At 42.6% G+C, this 23,497-nt stretch overlaps 1 protein-coding gene across 9 annotated transcripts in view; it reads right to left on the minus strand.

Moving 5' to 3' along the window:
• FAT1 (FAT atypical cadherin 1) overlaps nt 1-23,497 on the minus strand; it is a 122,153-nt gene that overhangs the window by 75,567 nt on the left and 23,089 nt on the right. For all 9 annotated transcript variants that reach the window (XR_014515794.1, XM_083459492.1, XM_083459490.1 and 6 more), the window contains one exon: nt 1,122-1,436. Coding sequence is in view for 8 of the 9 variants with exons in the window: in XM_083459492.1 (XP_083315618.1) it covers nt 1,122-1,436 (315 nt within the window). In the remaining variant the exon portion in view is untranslated. The remainder of the gene's footprint in view (nt 1-1,121; nt 1,437-23,497) is intronic.

Here is a 23,497-nt window from a genome sequence, read left to right on the forward strand (position 1 = left end):
GAATGTCTCTTACTTGGGTGGATTTCCCCAATAGTTCCTATAGTGCCAAGCCCTGCAAGAGGTAGAATTTTGATTTTATGTGATTTGATTTTTAAATTAATTCCAGGATTAGAGTGGAGGGATCCTCTAAGCTCCTCACCACTTTATTTTCTCTGGTGGCTGGGAATTTATTCGTCCACTGAGCTCACATTGGTGGAGTCAAGACAACGGAGTTAAAATTTAACTAAAACATGTCAAAAGTATACCCAACAAATAAAGAGAATGCAAAGTAAAAGTTTCTCATGCCTCCAAAGATACGGCATTCTTTTGGTAAAAGTGACCCATGAGATCATCCCAGAGGATAACTCAACACAGGACTAATCCTACACAAACTAGGTCAAGAAGCTACACAAAGCTTAAACCTTCATCCCCACTTATACCATTGATTTCCACATACAGTATAATATTGACAGTCTAACCAGTATCCAATTGGTTCTCCAAAACATCCCCCTTCTCTCAAATGATTATCTTTAGCTGACACTCCGGGTGCCTAGTACATGTATTGCTTATGTATCAAAATACTCATCTTCCTATATTTATCAAAAAGTCCAATAAATATTTGCACAGTTCCTGTTACTTCGTTGCATCCCCTTTCCTACTTCCAACCTGTTATATTTCCAGATACAATTCATCAGGTAGGAAAATCCCAAGTGTTTTCCCTCTACCACTGAAGGCTAGTAGTTCAGCAAAGCTATGCAGTACAAACTTCCTGGAATTACTAATTCATACAACTGAAGGATCACATGTTTGTTCACCACATTAAAAAAGAGGACTTCCTAACCCATGGAACATCAGGATACTAGGGAGAAAAGCCTAAGCCTTAATTTCTAATCTGCAGAAAGATTTTGTGCACAAAGCATTCAAACGGGATTCTCCATTGCATTCTGAAATGACGGCAATTCAGATTAGGGTGTAGATCACCTCTGAATCAACAATCCTATTTATGGAGTCCTGCACAAGTACAAATCAGAATTCAGAATCAGAGACATTCCTCTCTTTTTCCCAATCATGTCTTTCCTTTTCTATTTTTAAAATGTAGAATCAATTCATAGCTGCAAATGTCAAGAATGGTATTCACTTACCAGTTTTTGGATTAATGAAGAAGAATCCCTGTGGATTTCCACTGGTAATCTTGTAGGTCAGCTTGTCATTGGACCCTGAGTCTGCATCAAATGCCTCAATCTGAATGACCGACATATCCTTAGGTGAATTTTCCATGACTTCTGGGTAATAAACAGGCTGAGTCGTCTGCGGAGCATTGTCGTTGACATCCCCAACTTCTATATAGATTTCAACGAAGGAAGACAGAGGCACAACACCCCTGTCTGTTGCATAAACAGTAAGCCAGTAATGGGAAGTAGTCTCACGGTCAAGGAAATCAACAGTGGCTATTGTACCTGCATAGGAAAGGGAGGAAAAGAAACAGCGTTGAGCATCATATCTACATGATTGATTTTATCGAACATGGCAGCTTTTTTTTTTTTAAAGTCTTTGCCACAAGTCACAAATGAAAAGCATAATGGTTTCCACAGCCTTGCTATTTTGTATAGACCAAAATGAAAAATTCTACTTTTATATATGGCACAAAACTCAATAAAAGGCAGTTAGTGATCACAAATGAACTGTAAGGGAAAATTCAGCCAATGACTGTAGACCATAAAGTATAGAAGCATGAGAGGTAAGAATCAGTATTAGGTACGAGGCCTGTTCAGATGTTACCTGTCACTCAATGCACTTGTCCCCTTTTCCCTGAAGGAAAAGATGGGAGCACACAAACTTGAGTTCTGGTCCTTTCCCCCTTGTCGCATCCCAGTGATAAAAGCAATGGCTGTAAAGGCCCTAAACTACTTATTTTTTGTATCAGGCCCTGTCTACACCATGACATAAATGTGTTATATGAAGTAGTTGGGGCCTGCTGGTTTGTCATGCAGAGGCTTAAAAAATTAAACTAGCCTTTGGCAGGCCCATTTTTTTAGAAACCTGGCAATATGGTATGATTTCATCACCGTTGTGGCTTAGGCAAGGAACCACAATGTGGACAGAACGATAACAGGACAGAGAGATCTGCAGCTATGGAATTCTCCAAACTATTTTGGAAGGACGGAAGGTAGCTATCTGAAAGTACAGTATATGTCAATTTAGGACAATTTGCATAAAATTCCCAAAGCATGTAACAAGGGGGGGGGGGAATAGACCAGTACTGAGTGCTTCACATCAGCCCTCCACTATACTAAGTTTCTCTTCTTTTCCAAACTTTGCCTTGTGAGGAATGGAGAAGGAAAACTGGTAGCAAAAACTGCTGAGGTCAGCAGAAGACCTATGTTTAAATGTGTAGAGTTTTCAGTGACAAAATGAACACCTGCACTACCTACACAGAAGCCTCCAATACTGCCAGTAATGCTGGGAGTTGTAGTCACTAAGATGGCTCCTCTGAGAGCTATTCTTTGACATCAGTTTCATACTACCATAAAGCTAGTTTGGAAATGCAGGGAAACCAATAGCAAGCAAGGCTAGAGACAGCTGGCATCAAGGTGAGCTCATTATGAGCCAAGGTAAACTCTGGAGCGGAATTTTATCTGCTTCAAAATTGGGGAGCCTTTTATAAATCAGCCATGTTCGATTCCAGTCCTGACCCACTCAAATTCAATTCCCCTGTCTCAATGTCTAGTTTAAACCAGTGTTTCCCAACCGGTGTTCCGCGGCACACTACTGTGCCGTGAGACATTGGCTGGTGTGCCGTGGGAGGGAGGCGGGCGAGTCGGGCGGTGAGAGGCGGCGGCGGCGAGGATCCGCGTCGAGCCGGGGGCGGCTCCGCGGTGGTGGTGCCGAGCGGCGGGGCAGCGCGTGCAAAAGGGAGGAGCGCGAGACAGCGGAGGAGGAGGAGGCCGGCATGTCCGGGCAGCAGCAGCAACAACAGCAGCAGCAACTCCCGGCGACGGCTCCTCAAGCCCCGCCGCCGCCCCCTCCTCCGCCCGCTATCGCCGCCACCACCACAACAGCCGCCGCCGCCTCAGTTGCCGCCGTCCCTCAGTCCCTCGCTCTGCTGCCTCCTCCCACCGCCAAAGCTTGGAGGTTCCCCGGCAAGGGGGAGGGAAAAAACTTTCACTTTCGTGCGTCCCTCCCGGCGTGACGCTGCGCGCTGACGTCACGGGGCGGGGCTTTAATGGTGGTGTGCCGCGAGATTTTTTTTCAGTAAACAGGTGTGCCGTTGCCCAAAAAAGTTTGGGAAACACTGGTTTAAACAATCCTTAAAGAACTGCTCTTTAAGGAATTTCTGAACTACCACCAGATGTCACTGTAGAAGCTAAATTGTAAATGTAGCCAAGCTGAGACAATATGAAAGGCAAGCAAGTATCAAATTTATAAAGTAGAAATTCGTATCCTGCGCACATTGTCACCTTCTCCTTCAGACAAAAATGATGCTGTAGTGTTTCAGAGAAATCTGCTAATGCCAGTAAAGCACAGCAAAGCCACCTTAGTAAATTTGAAACAAATTGCCTTTTTAGACTTCCAAACCTCTTATTAGCTGCACATTATTCAGCTGCAATTTTCTTTATGCACACATAACAATCACACGCCATTATTGCATCATTGATATAACATTATGCTGCCAGGTTTTATTTCTGCTTTTAATGCTAAGTGTAGAAAACCCACAATAATCACTTGTAAAAAGAACAAGAGTTTGCAGGAACCAAGAGAAGCCAGCAGGTTTGTCTTAAGGAATGTCAAAGAACTACGTTACAGCTGCGTCTTTCAGTAGACCAGACGGAAGATGAACATTTCAGCTCTTCTGCTTCCATTTCTTTTGAGTTGCGCAGCCTTTCAAGACAATCTGCTCAAGCAATGCACAGCTGCAACTCATTTTCTGCAGGGGCTATAGGTGTCTTAGAACAGGGGTTGGCAACCTAAGGCCCATGGACCACAAGCGGCCCACAGGGGTCATTTAACCAGCCCACGAGCCACCCCCAAACCAAGCAGCCCACTCATCGAGTCCCCACGCGCTGCGCTAAACCAGCACAGCGCAGGGACTCACTTCTGCGACGCCAAAAATCGCGTCTGCGCATACACAGATGTCAAAAATCACATCAGCGCAAATGCAGATGCCGAAAATCACAGGAACGCGCGCTCATGCACGCATGCGCTCTGGCCCACAGAGGGATCTCCACTGGAGTGAACCACCTTGCTGACCCATCTTAGAAGGTGGAGAAACTAACATTTTAGCACTGGGAAAATACATGCTTCTTCTAGATGGCTCATCAACTGAGAACCTGACTGCTGTGTGTGTTGTGCTTCTTACACAAGTGCCAGAGGTATCTACACACAACAGCGCCAATGACATTACTAGGGATATGGTTTGCTCCCAACCAGAGCTACCTGTGCCAGAGGGACATTGCATGGGAACTTGACACATCTCAAGCAGTGTGTCCCTTGTTAACTTTACACCCAACCATCCACATTATCCTATGCAGCAAGTAGGCAGGTTGGGTAGCATTCTCTGAAGAAATCACATAAGATCAGCCCTATCCTAATGTCTACAGTATTCTGATCCATACTGCAGCACAGTGGGATGATGCCTGGAAGAGCATAACCTATGTGGCCTGGTGTGAGTGTGAGGGTGTGAGGGTGTGTGAGTGTGAAAGGGAGTGGATCTTTAACTAATTCCCAGGAGACATGAAACTGAAGGGCGACTTTCTACACCTTGCCTTAAGACACATCCACTCTCAACACACAAAGAATGCAGCAATATGCTTCTTTGTAAGATTAGACTGTAATGCTATATGACATCTTTGGGAGTAAGTCCCACTGAACTCGGCAGCAATTTACTTATGGAAATATTATTATTATTATTATTATTATTATTATTATTATTATTATTATTATTATTATTTTGGGGGAAAATACAATTATAAAGAAATAAAGTGATACAGAAAAAGAGAAGGAAATGTGAGAGGGAGAAAAAACAAAAATGTTTATAAGCAAAATATATACACAAAAATGCAATATATTCTCATATAAATTGATATAGTTTTATTTTCCTAATACTTATGTAGATGTTAATAGCCTGCTACATTCTGTATATTCTGTATAAACGCACCCCAAACGTTATCATATTTATCCAAACAAAGTCTGCATCTGTAAGCAGTCCATTCATAAATTGCAACTGTTGTCATACTGTCAACCCAATGATTGAAGAGTATCATATCTTTATTACCCCAATCCATCAGTATAAATCTCTGAGCCACCATCTGGGGAGACTTGCATAGGATTGCACTATTAATATTCCACACCTAGGATGACCCTACCTATGGTGCCTCTTTTCTTATGGAAACTCCCTTCCCCGTGCTCATGGAAAATGGGCTCTCTCAAGGGTGCACCACAAACAAGAACTCTCATATTACATGCCCAAGCCCATATTGCTTAAGAGGTGTGAGGGGAAAAGAACCACATATTCTGCTCAAGGTGAAGGAGAATGACAATGCATGCATCATGCGCAAGGAATAACCAAACACAGTGGTACCTCGGTTTAAGAACAGTCCGGTTTAAGAATGATTCGGTTTACAAACTCCGCAAAACCAGAAATAGTGTCCCGGTTTGGGAACTTTACCTCGGTCTAAGAACAGAATCAAAACGATGGAAGGGCACTAGCGGCGGGAGGCCTCATTAGGGAAAGCTCACCTCGGTTTAAGAACGGTTTTGGTTTAAGAACGGACTTCTGGAACAGATTAAGTTCATAAACCGAGGTACCACTGTAAAGCAATCATTACAAGAGACTTCCTTGGCACAATTATAATATCCTGCCTGCGTCACATTCTGAGCTGGCTCTCTCGAAAGTAGCAGGTTAGTGTTAAAATGGCTTTGTTTTCCTAAGTCTTTTAAGTGGGCAGACACTGAGTGTTAATTAAACCATCCCAGTTACATTTTACAGATCCATTAATACAGTTAAAGGAGTGATGCTGTAATGGAACATTGTTGTTGTTTTTTAAAAAAAAACCAAAACAAAACAAAAACAAAACCCACTTCATTAAAAAGTAGAGATGGTCCTCCTGCTGCCTTTTATGCTTGGCAAGATCAGTAAGACTTGCACAAATGTCGCTGAGTCTTTATTTGGGTCAGCGCTCCAGATTACTAGAAAGCCTCGATGGAAGGAAAAAAAAACCCACACACAGTATACTGCAAAATCAAAGTGGGTTCAGAGTTCTTGGAGGAATAACTACATGCCACTCTGGTGTAGAATTTTAAGTATTCCAACTGACTGCTTCATTGGACTTAATTTCAACCAAATTTCTGAACTGCATTTGACATGTCATGAAAAGAAACATTGTATTTTCTTGTCAGCAATGGGCCTGTAACTTTTTTTTTTTTAAAAAAAAATATGACTATACAGTGGTGCCTCAGGTTACATACGCTTCAGGTTACATACGCTTCAGGTTACAGACTCCGTTAACCCAGAAATAGTGCTTCAGGTTAAGAACTTTGCTTCAGGATGAGAACAGAAATTGGGCTACGGCGGCGCGGCGGCAGCGGGAGGCCCCGTTAGCTAAAGTGGTGCTTCAGGTTAAGAACAGTTTCAGGTTAAGTACGTACCTCTGGAACGAATTAAGTACTTAAGCTGAGGTACCACTGTAGTACAAATCTATGGAATTTGTGGGCCAAACCAACATAATTACCAATAGGTATCAAAATAGTAGTATCTTCTTTATTTAAAAAAGGGGGGGGCTAGTCTTAGAGCAAGCAGATGTGTGGCAGCCACTTTAAACTCAAGAAACCAGGAAATTGTCCTTAATTTCAACCACATGGAGCCTTCAATTTTCATCAGGTCAGCCAAAACCTCTCCTTAATGAGTGTGGGGTGAAAACTGAGAAGGATATGGACAACACTCAAAAGACAGGGATGTGGTCCACATGAAGTCCTCTAGACTTCTGTGTCTGGTCCTTTGGACTCTTCCCAGGCCACATTCATTCCTCAACACTCACCATCTTTTCCCAAGCCACATCATTTCCCAGATCCTCCTTAAGTGTTTTTGCATGGCCAGAATGTGTCCCTGCTTGCCAAGATGGAGGACAGAAACGGGTGTGAGAGGTGGTGTAGAAACTAGCATACTACTCATTGGATCCACCTTTGTTACTATCTTGTAAACCACTGTGTGGCCAATTGACAACAAGTGGTATGTAAGCTTCATTCATTCATTTATTCATTCATTCATAAATAAAATGGGCCTGGAAAGCTCAGGGCAAGAAGCAGCCTGAGAGGGGCAGAAATGCAGCAAAAGGCACAGGTGGAAATAACTTTAATTTGGTACATTTGTTGAGGGGCATAGGAAACTGCATGACAATTCCCACAGGGCCTAATAAACCACAGAGAGATTAAGCTGGAAAAGGTGTCACCATGCAAAAGCGATACAGGATATGGGATCATTTAAGTGTTTCATGTTAGGTCACAAATTGTCCTCGGTTAGCCACAAATTTTAGAACTTTTTAATAAATATCTAATCATTGGAAAGCTTCTGATTCCCAAACTAAATATAGCAATGTTCTGTTTGAAAGCCATGTGTTTCTTGACATCATCACCCTCAATGTAAATGTTCTCTCTCTCTAACCTCTCTTTATCTCACCTACATACCAACTCATGCATTCATTCTCATCTAGGGTCTTTTTTAAGTGTGCAAAAAAAGAAAAAGAAAAAAAGAGGCCAACTTCCTTGAACCTCTTCTCTTAAGTCTCTATTCTTATGATTGTGCTCTTTGCACTTGTTCCAGCTTGACTGCGCTGGTTCCATTAATGATTACCACCAAGGAGCAAGAGCTGACTAAGTTCAGCCAAGCAAAGTGAATCATCCACCCATTCTGAAGCAAAGCATAATATGTTAAACAAATATTTCTTTTATGCACAATATTGTTTATGAATCTGATTAATAGTGCGACAAGTTACTTTTAGAATGAAGCTGAGGAACACTGAGCAAAAGCATTTATGCATCCCTATAGTAGCTGCACCCTTCGATTCTTAAAACACAGTCACAAAAGTACAAATGTTAGCACCTATAAATACTTTAACTTGGTTTGGATTTTTTTTAAAAAAAGAATATGAACACAAATTTAAAAGCTCTCCATTTTTAATTTATGCAAAGCTAAATAAATTCTCTGAGCTTGAATTTTCTATAAAGCTTTGAAACTTTTAATATAGCAAACAATGATTTTGGCAACATGCTTGTTCACTTCCTCCACTTGCTCTTGTGTTCTCATACGTTCCTTCATTTTTAATTTGTAGTTTAGCACTAATCAGAGTTTACCATTTTGGACAGCACAAGACACTATGGTTAGGGTTAAACTGAAAACCAAAAGGCAAACAATAAGAAACAGGAGAGATGGTGTGGGATATAAAAACCCACCCTAGTTTCCAATCCTCAGTCTCTAAATCATTATTTGGAGTCTTGCATGCCTTTTGATAAAAAGCGAAATCAAATAAATTAAATGAAAATGCATAAAGATGCTCAATTTAAGTGCACATGCATTTTAAAAGATTGGTATCAGTTTTCTGAAGTTATGCAAAGCATAAAAGCACACTCCCAAAACTAAAGTCAATGGAGTGGTCAAGTTTCCCACTATTAAGAAGTAATAAGTAAGAAGCAAGGACTATTCATTTGACCCTGCCTGACCAGTGAGAGGAGTGGGTTATCCCAGACATAAAGGCTGTCCCCTCCAGGAATCTTTGGGGAATGAGTATTCCTCACCCCCACCCAAAATACGCACACAAAACTGATGGATGAGGCAACTTATAAACTAGACTTCCCTAATGAAAGCCTAGCTAAATTCAGAGAGCTAATTCAAATTATTGTCATTATCATTACTATACTGATATTTTTTATAAAAAATTTCCAGGATTTAAAGACATCAATAAGCCTCTTGATGGCCTATCACAAGCCTCCATTTCCTGTCACCAGTACAGCTCCAAGCCAAGGGCAGAGGCAGATGAACTGACCTCTGCACCTGATAAGATTGGACTGCTAGTCAGGTGCAGGAGCAGAGCAAGCTGCCTCACCAACTCCTGGCTGGATGGCAACGGCGCAGCTCTGATATGGAAAGGGATAACAACAGTGTGATGACTTACCGCTGACATGAAAATCGTTTCACGTGCATTTTGTGCTGTATCCACAAAATCAGGGAGAGGACCCAGACCCATGACACAGTGGCATTTCTTGACAACCACAAATGTTTTTTGTTTCCTGGGGAGATCTGATCTATTTTAAAAGTTCATTTGTAGTCAATTAATTTAGGAATGTTGTGAAGCAACTATAGGTAAATATACTATAACCTTATATAAGCTGCAGGAAAAAAACGCTACCTGGCACATAACAAGAGTCTAGAGAAGATTTATGGCTTCCTATCCCCATCAAGTGGAGAAGAATATTTAAATCATCACCACCATAGCAGGCACGGGGAATTTCTGGACCATGGACCACATTAGCACTGGCAGCAGTCCTAATGTGATCCATTACACTTTTCTCGCCAAATGACACCCACGTGTCCCAAACCTGTCAAAGTGGCCTATGGACCACAGAGATCACCATTTGCCATCAGACTGTATTGAGAAAAGAGCAAACCTGGACCTAGGTATGGATCATACAAAACCTCCATCCAAATACCTGTGAAATGTTTGCTATGCTTGGCAGAATAAAAACACACACATTCCAGTCACTTCCATAGGCGCCGACTCCATGGGGCCTGAGGGGGCCCGAGCCCCCTCAAAAATTCGTTTGGGGCCCCAATAATCTCAGGCGCCCCTCCAGCAGAGCGCCGCCGCCGTCCCCCGCCTCCTCCCCACCTGCTCCCTCGCCAGCCAGCCAGCCAGCCGCGCACCCTAGCCGGAGAGCCCCGGCCGTCCCCGTCGCGCAATCGGCTGGATCTCCCTTCAGCAGGCCGTGCTCACAACTCGGCCCAGGGACCCCCCCAGCAGCGGATCTCCGGCCCAGCTGAAGAATCCGGCAACAAGCCCCCTCCTCCCCAATTACTCCAGCTCCGCCGAAATACGCTCCAAAACCCCCCAGATAGGCCGCCGTCCGCCAAGTCTCGTGGCGCCCTGAGCGAGGGTCTCTCCCCAACACCGCCACCTCGAACTGCGTTCTCCCGGCTACCCGAGCGAACCAGCGGCAGCTTCCCGGGCGCTCTTCCCGACTCTGCCTCTGAAGAAGAAGAAGAAGAAACAGCCCCCGCCGAGGTGCATCCCAAAAGTTGGACGACGACACGTCCCGGTATGGGCCCCCCCAATATTTTTTATAAGTCGCCGCCCCTGGTCACTTCTTGAGTCAAGCCACCAGGCACAATGATAGTAGCATCCCTCTCGACATAGTTACAATACTTAACATTGAATATGCAAAATAATTTGGAAAGCAGTACAAGCATCAATTACAGTTAAACAATTCACTGGTGATTAACAGATGGAGAAAATGCCCAGAGCGGATAAAGTACTGGCTCAAATTCTCCCTTTATACACACTTGCAACTGTGAGTCAGAACGGAACTTGTATGTTTTATGAATGGCACTGAAGGCAACAGAAGTAGGCATTTAATAAATGCAGCACTGTAGCAGAAAAAGATTAATTAGTTCATACTGCAACAGCTTAGAGATGACAAATCATGCCTGGTTTGAAAAGACAACAAATCAGTACTGACCCTGCTCCCCTCAAATTGAATTGCCTCAGTGCAAAGAGGCTAGTTTCTTCTCCTCACCAAAATTAAGTATGTACAATCCAAAACAGGTTTATTATTTTGCTACAGACTGACACAACTTTCCATATGCCAATTCTATCCCATTAGCAAACAGTAATGCCCCCAATTCCCAGAGATAATCCTCCTTAAGTGTGCTTATCCATCAGAACTCTCATTAATAATATTAATGACTCTGTAATGGAAATCAAAACCTGCAATTATTATTTTTTTCCCAGCAACTGCGTGGAAATGCTGTTTAAGCAGACCATATCCTGGGAGTGACATCTGAAACAAAGTGGAAAAAATTTCTCCTCCGGAACATGATGCTCAAAAAATTGATTACAATTCCTAATTAATCTGAATTCTAATAAGCTAGGCGTTTCTTTTAAAAACACATACACATTTCTGCCACTTTTTGCACTGTTCCTGCAATGTGATATACACAATATTATGCCAAAATTAAAGTAAATTATACTTTGCACGAGTATATAAAGTAAATAAAGTATAATAAAGTAAATTATACTTTGCATTCAGTGTGCGATTTTAACTAATGAATTACTGTATGGAGACCAGTAGTTGCAACCTCTAAAGCATTTAGCATAAGACAACTAGTATGGACCAAAACACCTGCCCAGCCAGTATTCCCTGCCCTGTACTCATGTGTGGCCCCAGCCCAGAGATTTATCATTAACAGGCTGCACACTTGTGGCCCCAAGCATCATGAGTGCTGACCAGAGTGCAGGAAAGATTGGTTTTGCTAAGCACACACCCCACCCACACAATGATAACAAGCAGGCCTTGTTATCTACCATCTGTGGAACCACAGAAAAGGAACTACCAAGCTATACTGTTAGATTGGGTGGGGAATTTATGAGCCAGTTGACTCATAAATGTCAATTTTTCCATCAAGGCAAGTTGTTTTTTTGAGAGCTGAAAATGTCAGTTTATCTTAACATTTTCACTAGGCAAAAGCCGTGAAACAGAGTTCCTGATTTTATTTACTGTAAAACATTTTAGATTCCTCATCAGGAACACTGGTTCAGAGCTACTGGGTGACACTGCCAAAATTATTTATATATATATATATATATATATATATGCAGGTTTTGGTGTCCTCGGGTGTCTTCCCGTGTAAAAGTTGGGGTGTCTAGGCGACGTTTCGACGAGGTCTCACTCGTCATCTTCAGGCTGGTGCTTTCGGCTTCTTGTTACTGGAACAGAGCGGGATCTCAGTGTTTGAGTTCCTATAAATACTGCGTAGCCAAGACCCTCATCTCCAGAACCAAACGCCTGGCTGACAAAGACCACTTGACAACTGAGTTACAGAATCTCTCAAATGTGTTAATCGCCAATGGATACCAGCAAAACAGGGTTAAGAAGCTAATCCAAAAAGAAACACCCCCCAAAAACCAAGACACGGAAGAAAACAATGGCATGGCCCTCCTTCCTTATATCAAGGGCACTACAGATAAAATTAGCAAAATCCTCCATAAACACAATATCAAAACAGCCTTTTGCACCAACCAAAAAATAGCCAATATCCTCAGAAACCCCAAAGATAAAATCCAGTTGGAAAACCAAGGGGTCTATGAAATACCCTGCAAAGTCTGCCCAGCCACGTACATTGGACAAACAAACAGACGAATAAATGCACGTATCGCAGAACACAAGAATGCCGTCAAAAAAGAAGAAAAATCTTCCTCTCTTTTCCAACACATGAAAGAAACAGGACACGAAATTAATTTTGCAGATTCCAAATTGCTCTTTAACATGGAACATCACCACAAGAGAATAATCATGGAAGCCATCGAGATAGAGAAACACCCTCACAACATGAACAAGCGTGACGACACGTCCCGCCTGCCAGACATCTGGAAATTAGCCCTCCCCACAAAAACCGACACCAGATCCAGAGGCACACAGAACGCCACCACCAATCAACCACACCAGACCCAAACCCAGACCCTCTCCACAGATAAATTACAGACACCATCCAGTAACCAAACCATAGTGGCACCTCCGGATGCTGCACCCCCCTGCAATCCCTACACAGATCTGGCTGGCACAGGGCACAAAACCACAGCTCGCCCCTATACACGAAGCCAAGCCAAAGCACAACTAAGTGCAGTACAGCCATCTTCCCAGAAAAACTCTTCACAAATTCAAGAGGTCAAGACACGAAGGCTTTAGCAACTAATCCACACCTAATGACCCACCTAAGTGGTACTCAGAATATCACTCAAGAAATCACTCAAGATATCCCTCAAGTAATTAAGGAACAAAAGAAGAAAAGAACACTAGCCTGGGAACTTCCCCTCTGCCCAGAACTTTTGAGGCAATACACCACACCCCTCCTCAGTATTTATAGGAACTCAAACACTGAGATCCCGCTCTGTTCCAGTAACAAGAAGCCGAAAGCACCAGCCTGAAGATGACGAGTGAGACCTCGTCGAAACGTCGCCTAGACACCCCAACTTTTACACGGGAAGACACCCGAGGACACCAAAACCTGCATTCCTGTACCCGTGAAAATCTACGAAAACAAATATATATATATATATATATATATATATATCCCAAACCATTGCTTCTTAGCCTTTTGGTAGTCATGGACCCCTTTACAGAATCTGATGAAAACTCCCCTCTCTCCAGATTTTTTTTCCACAAAGAAATTTGTGAAAAGTAATAGGAGAAATAATGAAGGAAATTCATAGCTCTACAGTACAGTGGTACCTCTGGTTAAGTACTTAATTCGTTCCGGAGGTCCGTTCTTAACCTGAAACTGTTCTTAACCTGAAGCACCACTTTAGCTAATGGGGCCTCCTACTGCCGCCGCACCGCCGGAGCCCGATTTCTGTTTTTATCCTAAAGCAAAGTTCTTAACCTGAAGCACTATTTCTGGGTTAGCAGAGTCTGTAACCTGAAGCGTATGTAACCTGAAGCATATGTAACCCGAGGTACCACTGTATATCTACTGTGCCTAGTTCAGAGACACTCCCCCCCCCATGGGGTCAATGGATCACAATTAAGAATCCCGACTACATACCATGATTTGACAGATCAGCAACATTCAATGGGCTTTTGCACTCTCTGCTCCTCCTCTCTCCACCCTGCATCGTGCCATTTCCACTTTTCTCCAAGCAAATTTGCAGTGACATCGTCATCAGGCATTTCATGGCTAGCAACAAACTCCAAACCATGACATGCAAAAATAAAAGCCAAACGCCAAAACATGTGAAAGTGAAAAGGGAGGGGGAGGGGAACATGTTTCATGTTTCGTGTTGCGCTTTTCCAATCTTCCAAACCATTATTTGAAGGATCAGAACATCCGTCATCTGAAGCAATCTGCTGCATTCACATTTTTTGTGTGCATGCACATTTACACAAGTTGTAGAAACTTTTCTTTTGAAGCGAACATCTTAATTTCATTAGATGGCTCCTGCCTTCAGGATTTAAGAAGCAATTAATATTTTAAAAATAAACTGAAGGATTGCCTCAGGCTGCTAAGAGTTTCTAGCTGCAGAATATAAATTGAAACTGCAAAATATACAACAGTTGAGCCTCAGAAGCAAAATAAATATGTAGCACCCAAAATAAAAGTACTTAATTATTCTTTATCGGAAGAGAAGTGTTAGCGTGGTATAGTGCTTACAAGAATGACCCAACAGTGCTGGCTGAAATCTCTTAGAATCATAGAACTGTAGAGTTGGAAGGGACCCTGGGGATAATCTAGTCCAATGTCCTGAAATGCAGGAATATGCAGCTGCCCCAAACGGGGATCAAACCTGCAACCTTGGTGTTATCAGCACCACGCTCTAACCAACTGAGCTATCCAGCCAGCAAATGGCCTTATACAATCTATATATACCCTTGTAGCCTCTACCTACCAGTCTATAATATGGAGATAATAATGGTGAACTATCATAAAGATGTTGCCAAATGTTACTGACATGTCTGTAAACTGTTTGGAGCCCTTGGAAAAAGCCTACACAAATATAAATTATTTTTATGGTGCTCAATCAACACCTTCGCTTAAATAAGTGGCACTAGAAGAATAACACTATTCAATATTATTAAATGAGGTGGAGCAGTGAAGGGATGGGGCCAGGGAGAGAGATGGTGCCACTCTAATTGCCCTTAAGAGTCCATCAGCTTCCTCTTCCTCAGCATCCAATTAAGTTCAATGGAATTTATCAAGCAATTAACAGTGCAATCCTACATGTGTCTCCCTCGGAAGTAAGCCTCAAATGCCTTCAGTGGGATGAGCTCAAGGTGAATCACAGTCCTTAATTACTGAATCCTATGCAAATTTACCTGGGAGTAAGCCCCACAGAGGGATGCAGGTGGCGTTGCGGTCTAAACCACTGAGCCTCTTGGGCTTTCCGATCAGAAGGTCGGCGGTTCGAATCCCTGCAACAGGGTGAGCTCCCATTGCTCGGTCCCTGCTCCTGCCAACCTAGCAGTTCGAAAGCACGTCAAAGTGCAAGTAGATAAATAGGTACCGCTCCGGCGGGAAGGTAAACGGCATTTCCGTGCGCTGCTCTGGTTTCACCAGAAGTGGCTTAGTCATGCTGGCCACATGACCCAGAAAAACTGTCTGCGGACAAACATTGGCTCCCTCGGCCAGTAAAGCGAAATGAGCGCCGCAACCCCAGAGTCATTTGCGACTGGACTTAACTGTCAGGGGTCCTTTACCTTTACCTTTTTAAGCTCCACTGAACACAATAGGATTTACTTCTGAGAAAATATAGATGCAATTGGCTTGCAAGTGATCCATTGTGGTGTAATGGATAAACCATCTAACTTGGAGCAGGAAGATCTGAGTTCAAATCTTGACTCAGCCATTCAGCTCACTGGCTGATCTTGGGCCAGTCACATCTTCCCAGCCTAACAAGACTATTGCAAAGAAAATGAGGGTAACCCATGCCTCATATATACCAAACTATGTTCAGTGGAGGACAGCAGGATACAAAAGCTGAAAGCTAACTACCAGTAGGTGCAGGATGGCATCCATGATGTTCGTGTTCCTTTAATATTCATATTAAAATTGTCTATTTTTTATCCATAGAGCAAATGAACACACAACCAATCGCCATCATAAATAACAATAAAAAGTAACCCGTAGTGCATGATCAAATTCTCTTCCAGATAGAAATGAAGACAGATGGACCTGTTTATTTGCAGCACGCATGGCGCTCAAGATAAATCTTGTATCACTATTCCTCCAAGTTCCATTATGTTCTGCATTTGTTATCCTCCAATAACAACTGTGTATGCTCCAAAAGAAAACAAATAAAAGCTAGGTAATAACAAGCCACACACTCAGAAAGATGACTGCTATAATAAGCTTTGCCTCCTACAAAACCCAATGGGCAATCTTGGTAAGGAATATATACAAATGCCTGTCTTGCTCCAACCACCCATCCACAGTGCTATTTTGCACCCACCAAAGAAAACCCCTTCCCTGAAGTTTCCAAAAACTCCAGGAAATAGTGTCATTCTGTTTGTTAAGGTACCAGGAGACTCAAGGTTCTGGCAGAAGTAGGATGAACCAGGTATCTGACTCCCTGTGCCACCTGGGTAGCTCTCAGCATGAGACAGTCATTTGGTCTGATGTCTGCTGCTTCTAGGGAGCCTTTTGATGGTCACACGCAATAAACGTGGGCTAAGCGATGAATGTAAATTTTATCTTTGCACATGAGTCCAGTTTCTACACACACACACACACACCCTCTATCCTCCATCCAGTAAGCAAGGGGCATTATCAGAGTTCAAGGATGCATTCTGGATAGGTAAGAACACTCAAGGAGCAGCACCAGTGGGTGGTGTGGCCTAGAAAGACATAGCCTCCAACGTTTCCCCAGTAGAAAATAGGGACCTCTTATTCCATCATCAGGATCATCATCATCATATGTATACCCTGCCCATCTGACTGGTTTGCCCCAGCCACTCTGGGCAGCTTCCAACATACATAAAAACACAATAAAACATTTTTTTAAAAAATCTTCCCTATACAAGGCTGCCTTCAAATGTCTTCTGGAGGTTGTATAGTTACTTATCTCCTTGGTCCGGGGGTCGCATAACCCCCACACCTCAATATTACTTTGATGAAAACAGGGATGTCCTGAAGAAAAGCAGGACATTCCAAGACGAAATCAGAAGCCAGGATGGCTTCTGTAAATCCAGGACAGTTCTTAGAAAATAGAAACACTTGGGTCTGGAAAGAGCCCCAGTTCAGAGGGCCAAATACCAACACCCAGAGGGCCTCATTCTGCCCATGGGCTTGAGATTCCTCACATCTGCCCTATGTAACTGCTGTCCTGAGCTTGCTTCCTCTATCTGAGCAACTCACCCTTAAGAAAAGAACATGAAAAGACGTGTCTTACTTTGTATTGCCTCATCCCATGCTTGTTTACCAACTCTGGAACAAGCTGCCTTAAACCACACCATCCGTGTCTGCTAAATGAACTGACCCCACTTGCAAAGCCAGGGTGGTATAGTGGTTAGAGTGTCAGATTAAGACCATGGAGACCTGGGTTCAATTCTCACTCCAACCCAAACTGGGTGGGTGGCCCTGGGCCAGCCACTATCTTTCAGCCGAACCTACCCCACAGATTTGTTGTAGGGATAAAATGCGGGAAAGGGCAAGAGAACCACTGTACTCCTTGGGGAAAAAGGCAGAATATAAAAGTACTTAAACAAAAATAAAACCATTTTCCTTTGTTCCAATCAAGAGGCATGCCCAGATCAATTCTATTTATGCAGAAACACAAAGGATGGGTTTCTGTGATGGATGATAACGCGTACTCTAAAAGCAGATCTTTTTGCCCTTCAGACTGCCTCCAGGTTTAACCCAGTAAAAAGAAAAAAAGAAATCAGACTTGGAAAATTGTATGTAGTCTAAATTCCTCATAAGATCTCTCTGCATAGCTGTTGGTCCAGTTTATGCATAGCTATGTCAGCAGTAAATTACAGAAAAGGGAGCAACTCCCCAAGCCACAGCTAGTTACAGCAACAGTTAAGCAAGTGTGCTGCTTTTTGTAGGCAAAGCTTTCAAGCCATTCAACCTGTAGAATTCCCAAGGGCAAAAATTGCTCCTTTCTCTCTCCTGAAGCAGCCAGACTTCTCATACCTCTAAGTCCCGGCTAGCAAAAGCACAAGCGAGCCCTTTGTCTGCAGTTTTGCTAACAGCATCCAATCAAGATATCAACAAAACTGAGTATTACTTGGCCGCCCATGAAAAAGCCAAACAAACAGCACCACATGGTTTTAGTGGTTGTTTCAAGTAGGCAAAACCAGTTGCCCCTAAGCATTTAAGCTACAAAGTACATCCTGTCATAGAGACAAGGAACTATTCAGCACTTAAAATGTCAGTTGGAAAAAATCAAACATTTCTCCTGTAAAACCCCTTGAAGCAATCCTTCTGCTGGAGGAGGAGTGAAGTGAGTCTATTTTTTTTTTTTTTTGGAAAAATAATAAAAATAAATCTAAACTGAAATGTCAGTTCGTACACCGTATAACTACAACTACAAACCAAATACTGCATTGCAGGGGGAAAAAATAAGACCTGTTGTGAACAACGTGATTTTATTTACCCAAGGGGTGTTTTATTTTCTTGCTTTTGTGAAATATTTCGCCTCTCCCCACTTACTTTGGAGACACATCTCAGGGCAGGAGGAAATACAAAGTTTACTTGTACTTGCTCAGGAACAAAGTTCAGCTATGCAATAATGTTAGTGTATGGTTGCTAGGTAAGTTTTAAGGCTTGTCTCCCTGGTTAATCTCATTTATTGGTACTAATTAGCCAACGGAGTGTCCTATTATTACATAATATCATTCTGATAGGGATGGAAATAATAAGCCACTGAATTAATTGCTAAAGGACGGTTTACATTAAATGTTATTCACCACCTTCCAACAGAATTTTTTTTAGCTCTTATATGCTGAAACGTGGGCTGGAATGCTCTGCCCAGTTAGCTGCACTTAATCCCTCAGATTTCAGCAGTGCAAAGTGTAAACCACTAGGAACAGGACTGCAGCCCTAGTAACCAAGCAACAATAACATTATTGCCTTCTGTGTTAATGATACATGTTCAAATTAACAATTTATACATTTACCACAAAAGAACGAACTACGTTAAAAAGATCTGGTTTGGTGAGTTTTTAAAGTGATATTTATTCACAGAGACACACCGCAGCAAGGCACACATTTTCAGCTGAACAATGCTGTGTTTTAGAATTACAGTGGTACCTCGGGTTACGAACAGCCCTGCTTATGAACACTTGAGGTTACGAACTCCACAAACCCGGAAGTAGGTGTCCCGGGTTGCGAACTTTGCCCTGGGATACGAACACAATCTGCTTCCGGGGCCGCGGAAGCCTATGTTGGGAATACGCACCTCAGGTTAAGAACGGACTTCCTGAATGAATTAAGTTCATAACCCGAGGTACCACTGTACTGCTAACAACTTTTTTTAAAGCTATCTAGGGCAATATCTGGTTTTCCAAACTGCTATTTATCACCAGCTAAACATCACAATATACTGATATGTCACAATGTCTGAAATAAGGATGTAGCTATGTAGAGGCACTGGCTTGCTTCACAGTTTGTCCCACATTGTGTTTTTTGCATAACACACACACACGATTCACAATTTATTGCCAGATCAAAAATTATGAAACCGATAACCACGATATGGACTTCAAACCTGATTTGGACAATCTATTGATATATTGCTCAGCCCCAACGCTATCTTTTTAGAAAAAAACTCTCTCCCTTATAAGGTACACACAATGTAAACAGCACCAGCTTCTAAAGATCGAAACATACAGCTTTAAATCATCGTACTCAGAGCTACCTTCACCAGTGCCTAAGCTATCCCACTTTGATTGGATAGAATTAAGGTAAGAGGATGTTGCTAATTGTTCTGATTGTCCTTCACCATATCAAGCTATGTATACCCTGCCATAAATGAATTTTCCTGTTCCAAAAGAATTCTAACAATTCTCCACCGGCCATTTGAAACAGCTGACACAAATGACAAACAGATTTCAGCACAGACAAATAACGCTTCTGTTGTTTATCTGCAGAGGTTTCGCAGCATCTCGAGCTTCAAAAAGACGATGCCCTTTCCAAGTGAATGTGCTGCGTTGGTATTAGTGCATAAGCTCTGTGTTAGCATGCATGACGCTGCCGCTTACAAATCCTGGAGCCAACAACAGCTTAATCTGAAGTAAGAAGAAACTGTTTTCTTTTGACATCTGTATCTTTGTTTAAGACCTGGGTTTATGGTTCTTTTTGGTTCCTTCTGTACTTGTAAGTTCAAGTAAGATTAACTGTTCTGCTCGCATGGCACTCTGTGGGTGATGCAAGGCTAAATGGCTGAAAGAGAAAGGAAACTCAAGAGGGGGGGAGTTACACTGCAGACATTTAGAAATAAACTCTGGCCTTGATCCACACGTATATATTCAATACTTGATGTCTCATATGGTTGACTGAATGAGCTATTTGTTGTTGTTGTTTAGTCGTTTAGTCGTGTCTGACTCTTCGTGACCCCATGGACCAGAGCACGCCAAGCACTCCTGTCTTCTACGGCCTCCTGCAGTTTCGTCAAACTCATGCTGGTAGCTTCGAAAACATTTTCCAACCATCTCGTCCTCTGTCACCCCCCTTCTCGGTGTGCCCTCCATCTTTCCCAACATCTAACATCAACAGAACTTTACAAACACTGTATTATTTGCAATGTGTGAACCATGTTTCCACCATTCCTCAATCTAAACCAGGCTTCCTCAACTTCGGCCCTCCAGATGCTTTTGGCATACAACTCCCATCATCCCTAGCTAGCAGGACCAGTGGTCAGGGATGCTGGGAATTGTAGTCTCAAAACATCTGGTGGGCCAAGGTTGAGGAAGCCTGATCTAAACTATGGCTCTGGTGGTGAGTAGTATCTGGGTCCAACTTTAAGCTGGATGGGAAGATTCACACATGAAAGTCACAGTGTGCTGCCATGACTGTGTACTTGTCAGGTCTGGTTGGACGCAGAGGAATTGGTGGGAGGAACCAGCTGGGGAACCCCCAAGGGAAGAAGGCTCAGTGCATGGGGATTGGTGGTGGGATGATAAGGTCAGAGGGAGAAGAGGAAGAAGACTGGGAAGGAAATGTGTCAGTAGCTGAAGAGGTAATAGGGTTAGTGAGCAGGGAGAGCCTGTACCACAGACCAGTCCAGAATCAGAAGCTGAAGAAGGAGAGGAGGGAGGCCAAGAGAAGTCCAGCTGGTGAAGAGGCATGGGTGTCTCCCCCTCCTGCTGCAACAAGTTCCTCTCCCCTCTGGTCTCCCAGGCCCAGGAGAGACCCGAAGCGGGAGGAGCAAAGACAAACACCAAGGCACAGTCTCAGCTTGCTTGGGAGAAACCTTGTAGAGGAAAGGAACTTCAGTCTCAGCAACTGCTTCGTGGGGGCAAGACCTGCAGAGATGAGTTGCTGCGCTCATTAGGCTTGACACTCCTCTGCAGATCCTCTTTTTGCTAATAAAGAGTTAACTCCAACTTGCTCAGGTGATTTACTTCTGGCTCATTCCTGTCAGTATTTTTAAGGAACACTAAAGTACACAACAAGTACACAAGCATTTCACTAAGCCTACATGCAAGTTATCTATCGCCACTTTATTCTGTCAAAGCATGCCAGAATATTTACTAATAACCATAAAGTGGTACCTTGGGTTACATACGCTTCAGGTTACATACGCTTCAGGTTACAGACTCTGCTAACCCAGAAATAGTACCTCAGGTTAAGAACTTTGCTTCAGGATAAGAACAGAAAACATGCTCCTGCGGCGCAGCAGCAGCAGGAGGCCCCATTAGCCAAAGTGGTGCTTCAGGTTAAGAACAGTTTCAGGTTAAGAACGGACCTGCAGAACAAATTAAGTACTTAACCTGAGGTACCTCTATATCTTGTTTCCGGATGCAGAAAACAATCCAGTGAATGTTAATATGCCCTTAATCCTCATAGCTTACCTGGTAGTTAAGCCCTACTGAACTCAGTGAGTCTTACTTCTGAGTAGCCATCTGCAACACTGCTAATCATACAGACACAGCTGTTCACATCTAGATCACTGTTTTGTTGTGTGTTCACATGCCAGGACAGAAAGGAAAACTGCCATGGACCTGTGTTCCTGTGCTACTACCAAGCCATGTTCTATGCCTCACATACAGAAAGTTAGAAGATGACACATGCACTGTCACTCATCTCCATCCCAAGGATAGCTTCACCTGCTTCATTTCTGAGCTGCTGATAAAAGGCACAGGAGTAGGGCTAGTCAAAAATATTGCCACCCTAACTTAGAGGGTCAAGTGAACAGAATATTGATGAGTGTTAGCTTAGATATATAAGCTAGGTGCCAAATGGCATCCTTAAGTCTAGGTTACGGTTGCCACAATGAAATATCTATTTGCCAGGGGTTTGGACTTGATAGCCCTCCATGTCCTTTCCAATGCTCCAATTCCACGATTCTGTGATCTCAACTACATTGCTTGACAGTAGCTTGCTCTTACAATTCACTTGTCCAGAATGCAAGGAGAAACACACACAGTGGAAATGGTATTAATTATGGCCAGTGGCTATCAACCTGGTGTCCAGAAATCTCCACTGAGTCACAAATGGACCCATTTCAGTAGCAAAATTTCCTATTTGAATTCCACCATATCCTTTTATGAACAGGTATTCTCAAATGTAAGTCTAACACTGATTGAGATCTACTGGTAAATCTCTGGATTTGAAGTAAATGGGCAATGATTTTTTTACTCAAAATTGTTTAACAATGGTCACAACAAAATGATGCACACACCACTAAATTATACTTACATGAAGAAAGCTTGCCCAAGGGGAGGGGGGTTAACCAGCAGTGAATTTTTATGTGGAAGGACTATGAATTTCATTCAGCTCTAAACTCCTGGGGTCTGTATTCTTTAATTCTAAGTGCATCTCTTTTATTTGTGGCTCCAGTTGATGGCCGTCTGGAGGTTCTAAAAAAATTAAAGCACACCCCACAAACATGAAACCTGCCCTTTCCTGTAACCTGAAGAAGCTCCTAAGAAACATATGGTTTCTGATCAGGAATTTCTGATCAAGAATGTACCTCACAAAGCTGCTTCAGAAAATATGTATATTTTAAAAATGAAGTTCATCATTGCTTATACAAACTAGATGGGATGAAAATGAGCTTCACACTGCAAACCTATTTTGAAACAACATAAAAGGAAGCTTTACATTTGCCAATTATATGTGTGTTATGTGTGTTGGAGGGGTGGGGGTTTGTGTGTGTGTTTGCCAGACTGACAAAGTTCAACAAAGAACATTCTGTACAACATGTGCCATATTCATAATTAAATTCTGAATATGTATTCTCAAATATAAGTGATGGACTTCACTTAAGCAAAATGGACTTAAAGATATTTTTTTAAAAAACAAGCAAACTAACAGCAGCAGCAGCATGTTACTATTAGTTAAGTCTACAGAAACTGGAGTCCAGTACTACAATATCTGGAGGAAATGGGGGAGCTGAATGAGAAGTCTTCTCTGTCACTAAATAAGTGTAAGCATACTTCAAGACAATGAGGTGTTTTTTTAAAAAAAAAGAAAGCAAAAAAGCAATTAGGGTCCTTGATTGGGCTGCCTTAGAACTCAACATATTATTTCCAGTTCAATAAATCTTTTGGGACCAAAGCAGACAGCTCCTATTGTTATCTCAGTTTGCGGTTA

The sequence above is a fragment of the Podarcis liolepis genome (genome assembly GCF_965112155.1).
Source record: "Podarcis liolepis genome assembly, chromosome: 9".
Lineage (NCBI taxonomy): Eukaryota > Metazoa > Chordata > Lepidosauria > Squamata > Lacertidae > Podarcis > Podarcis liolepis.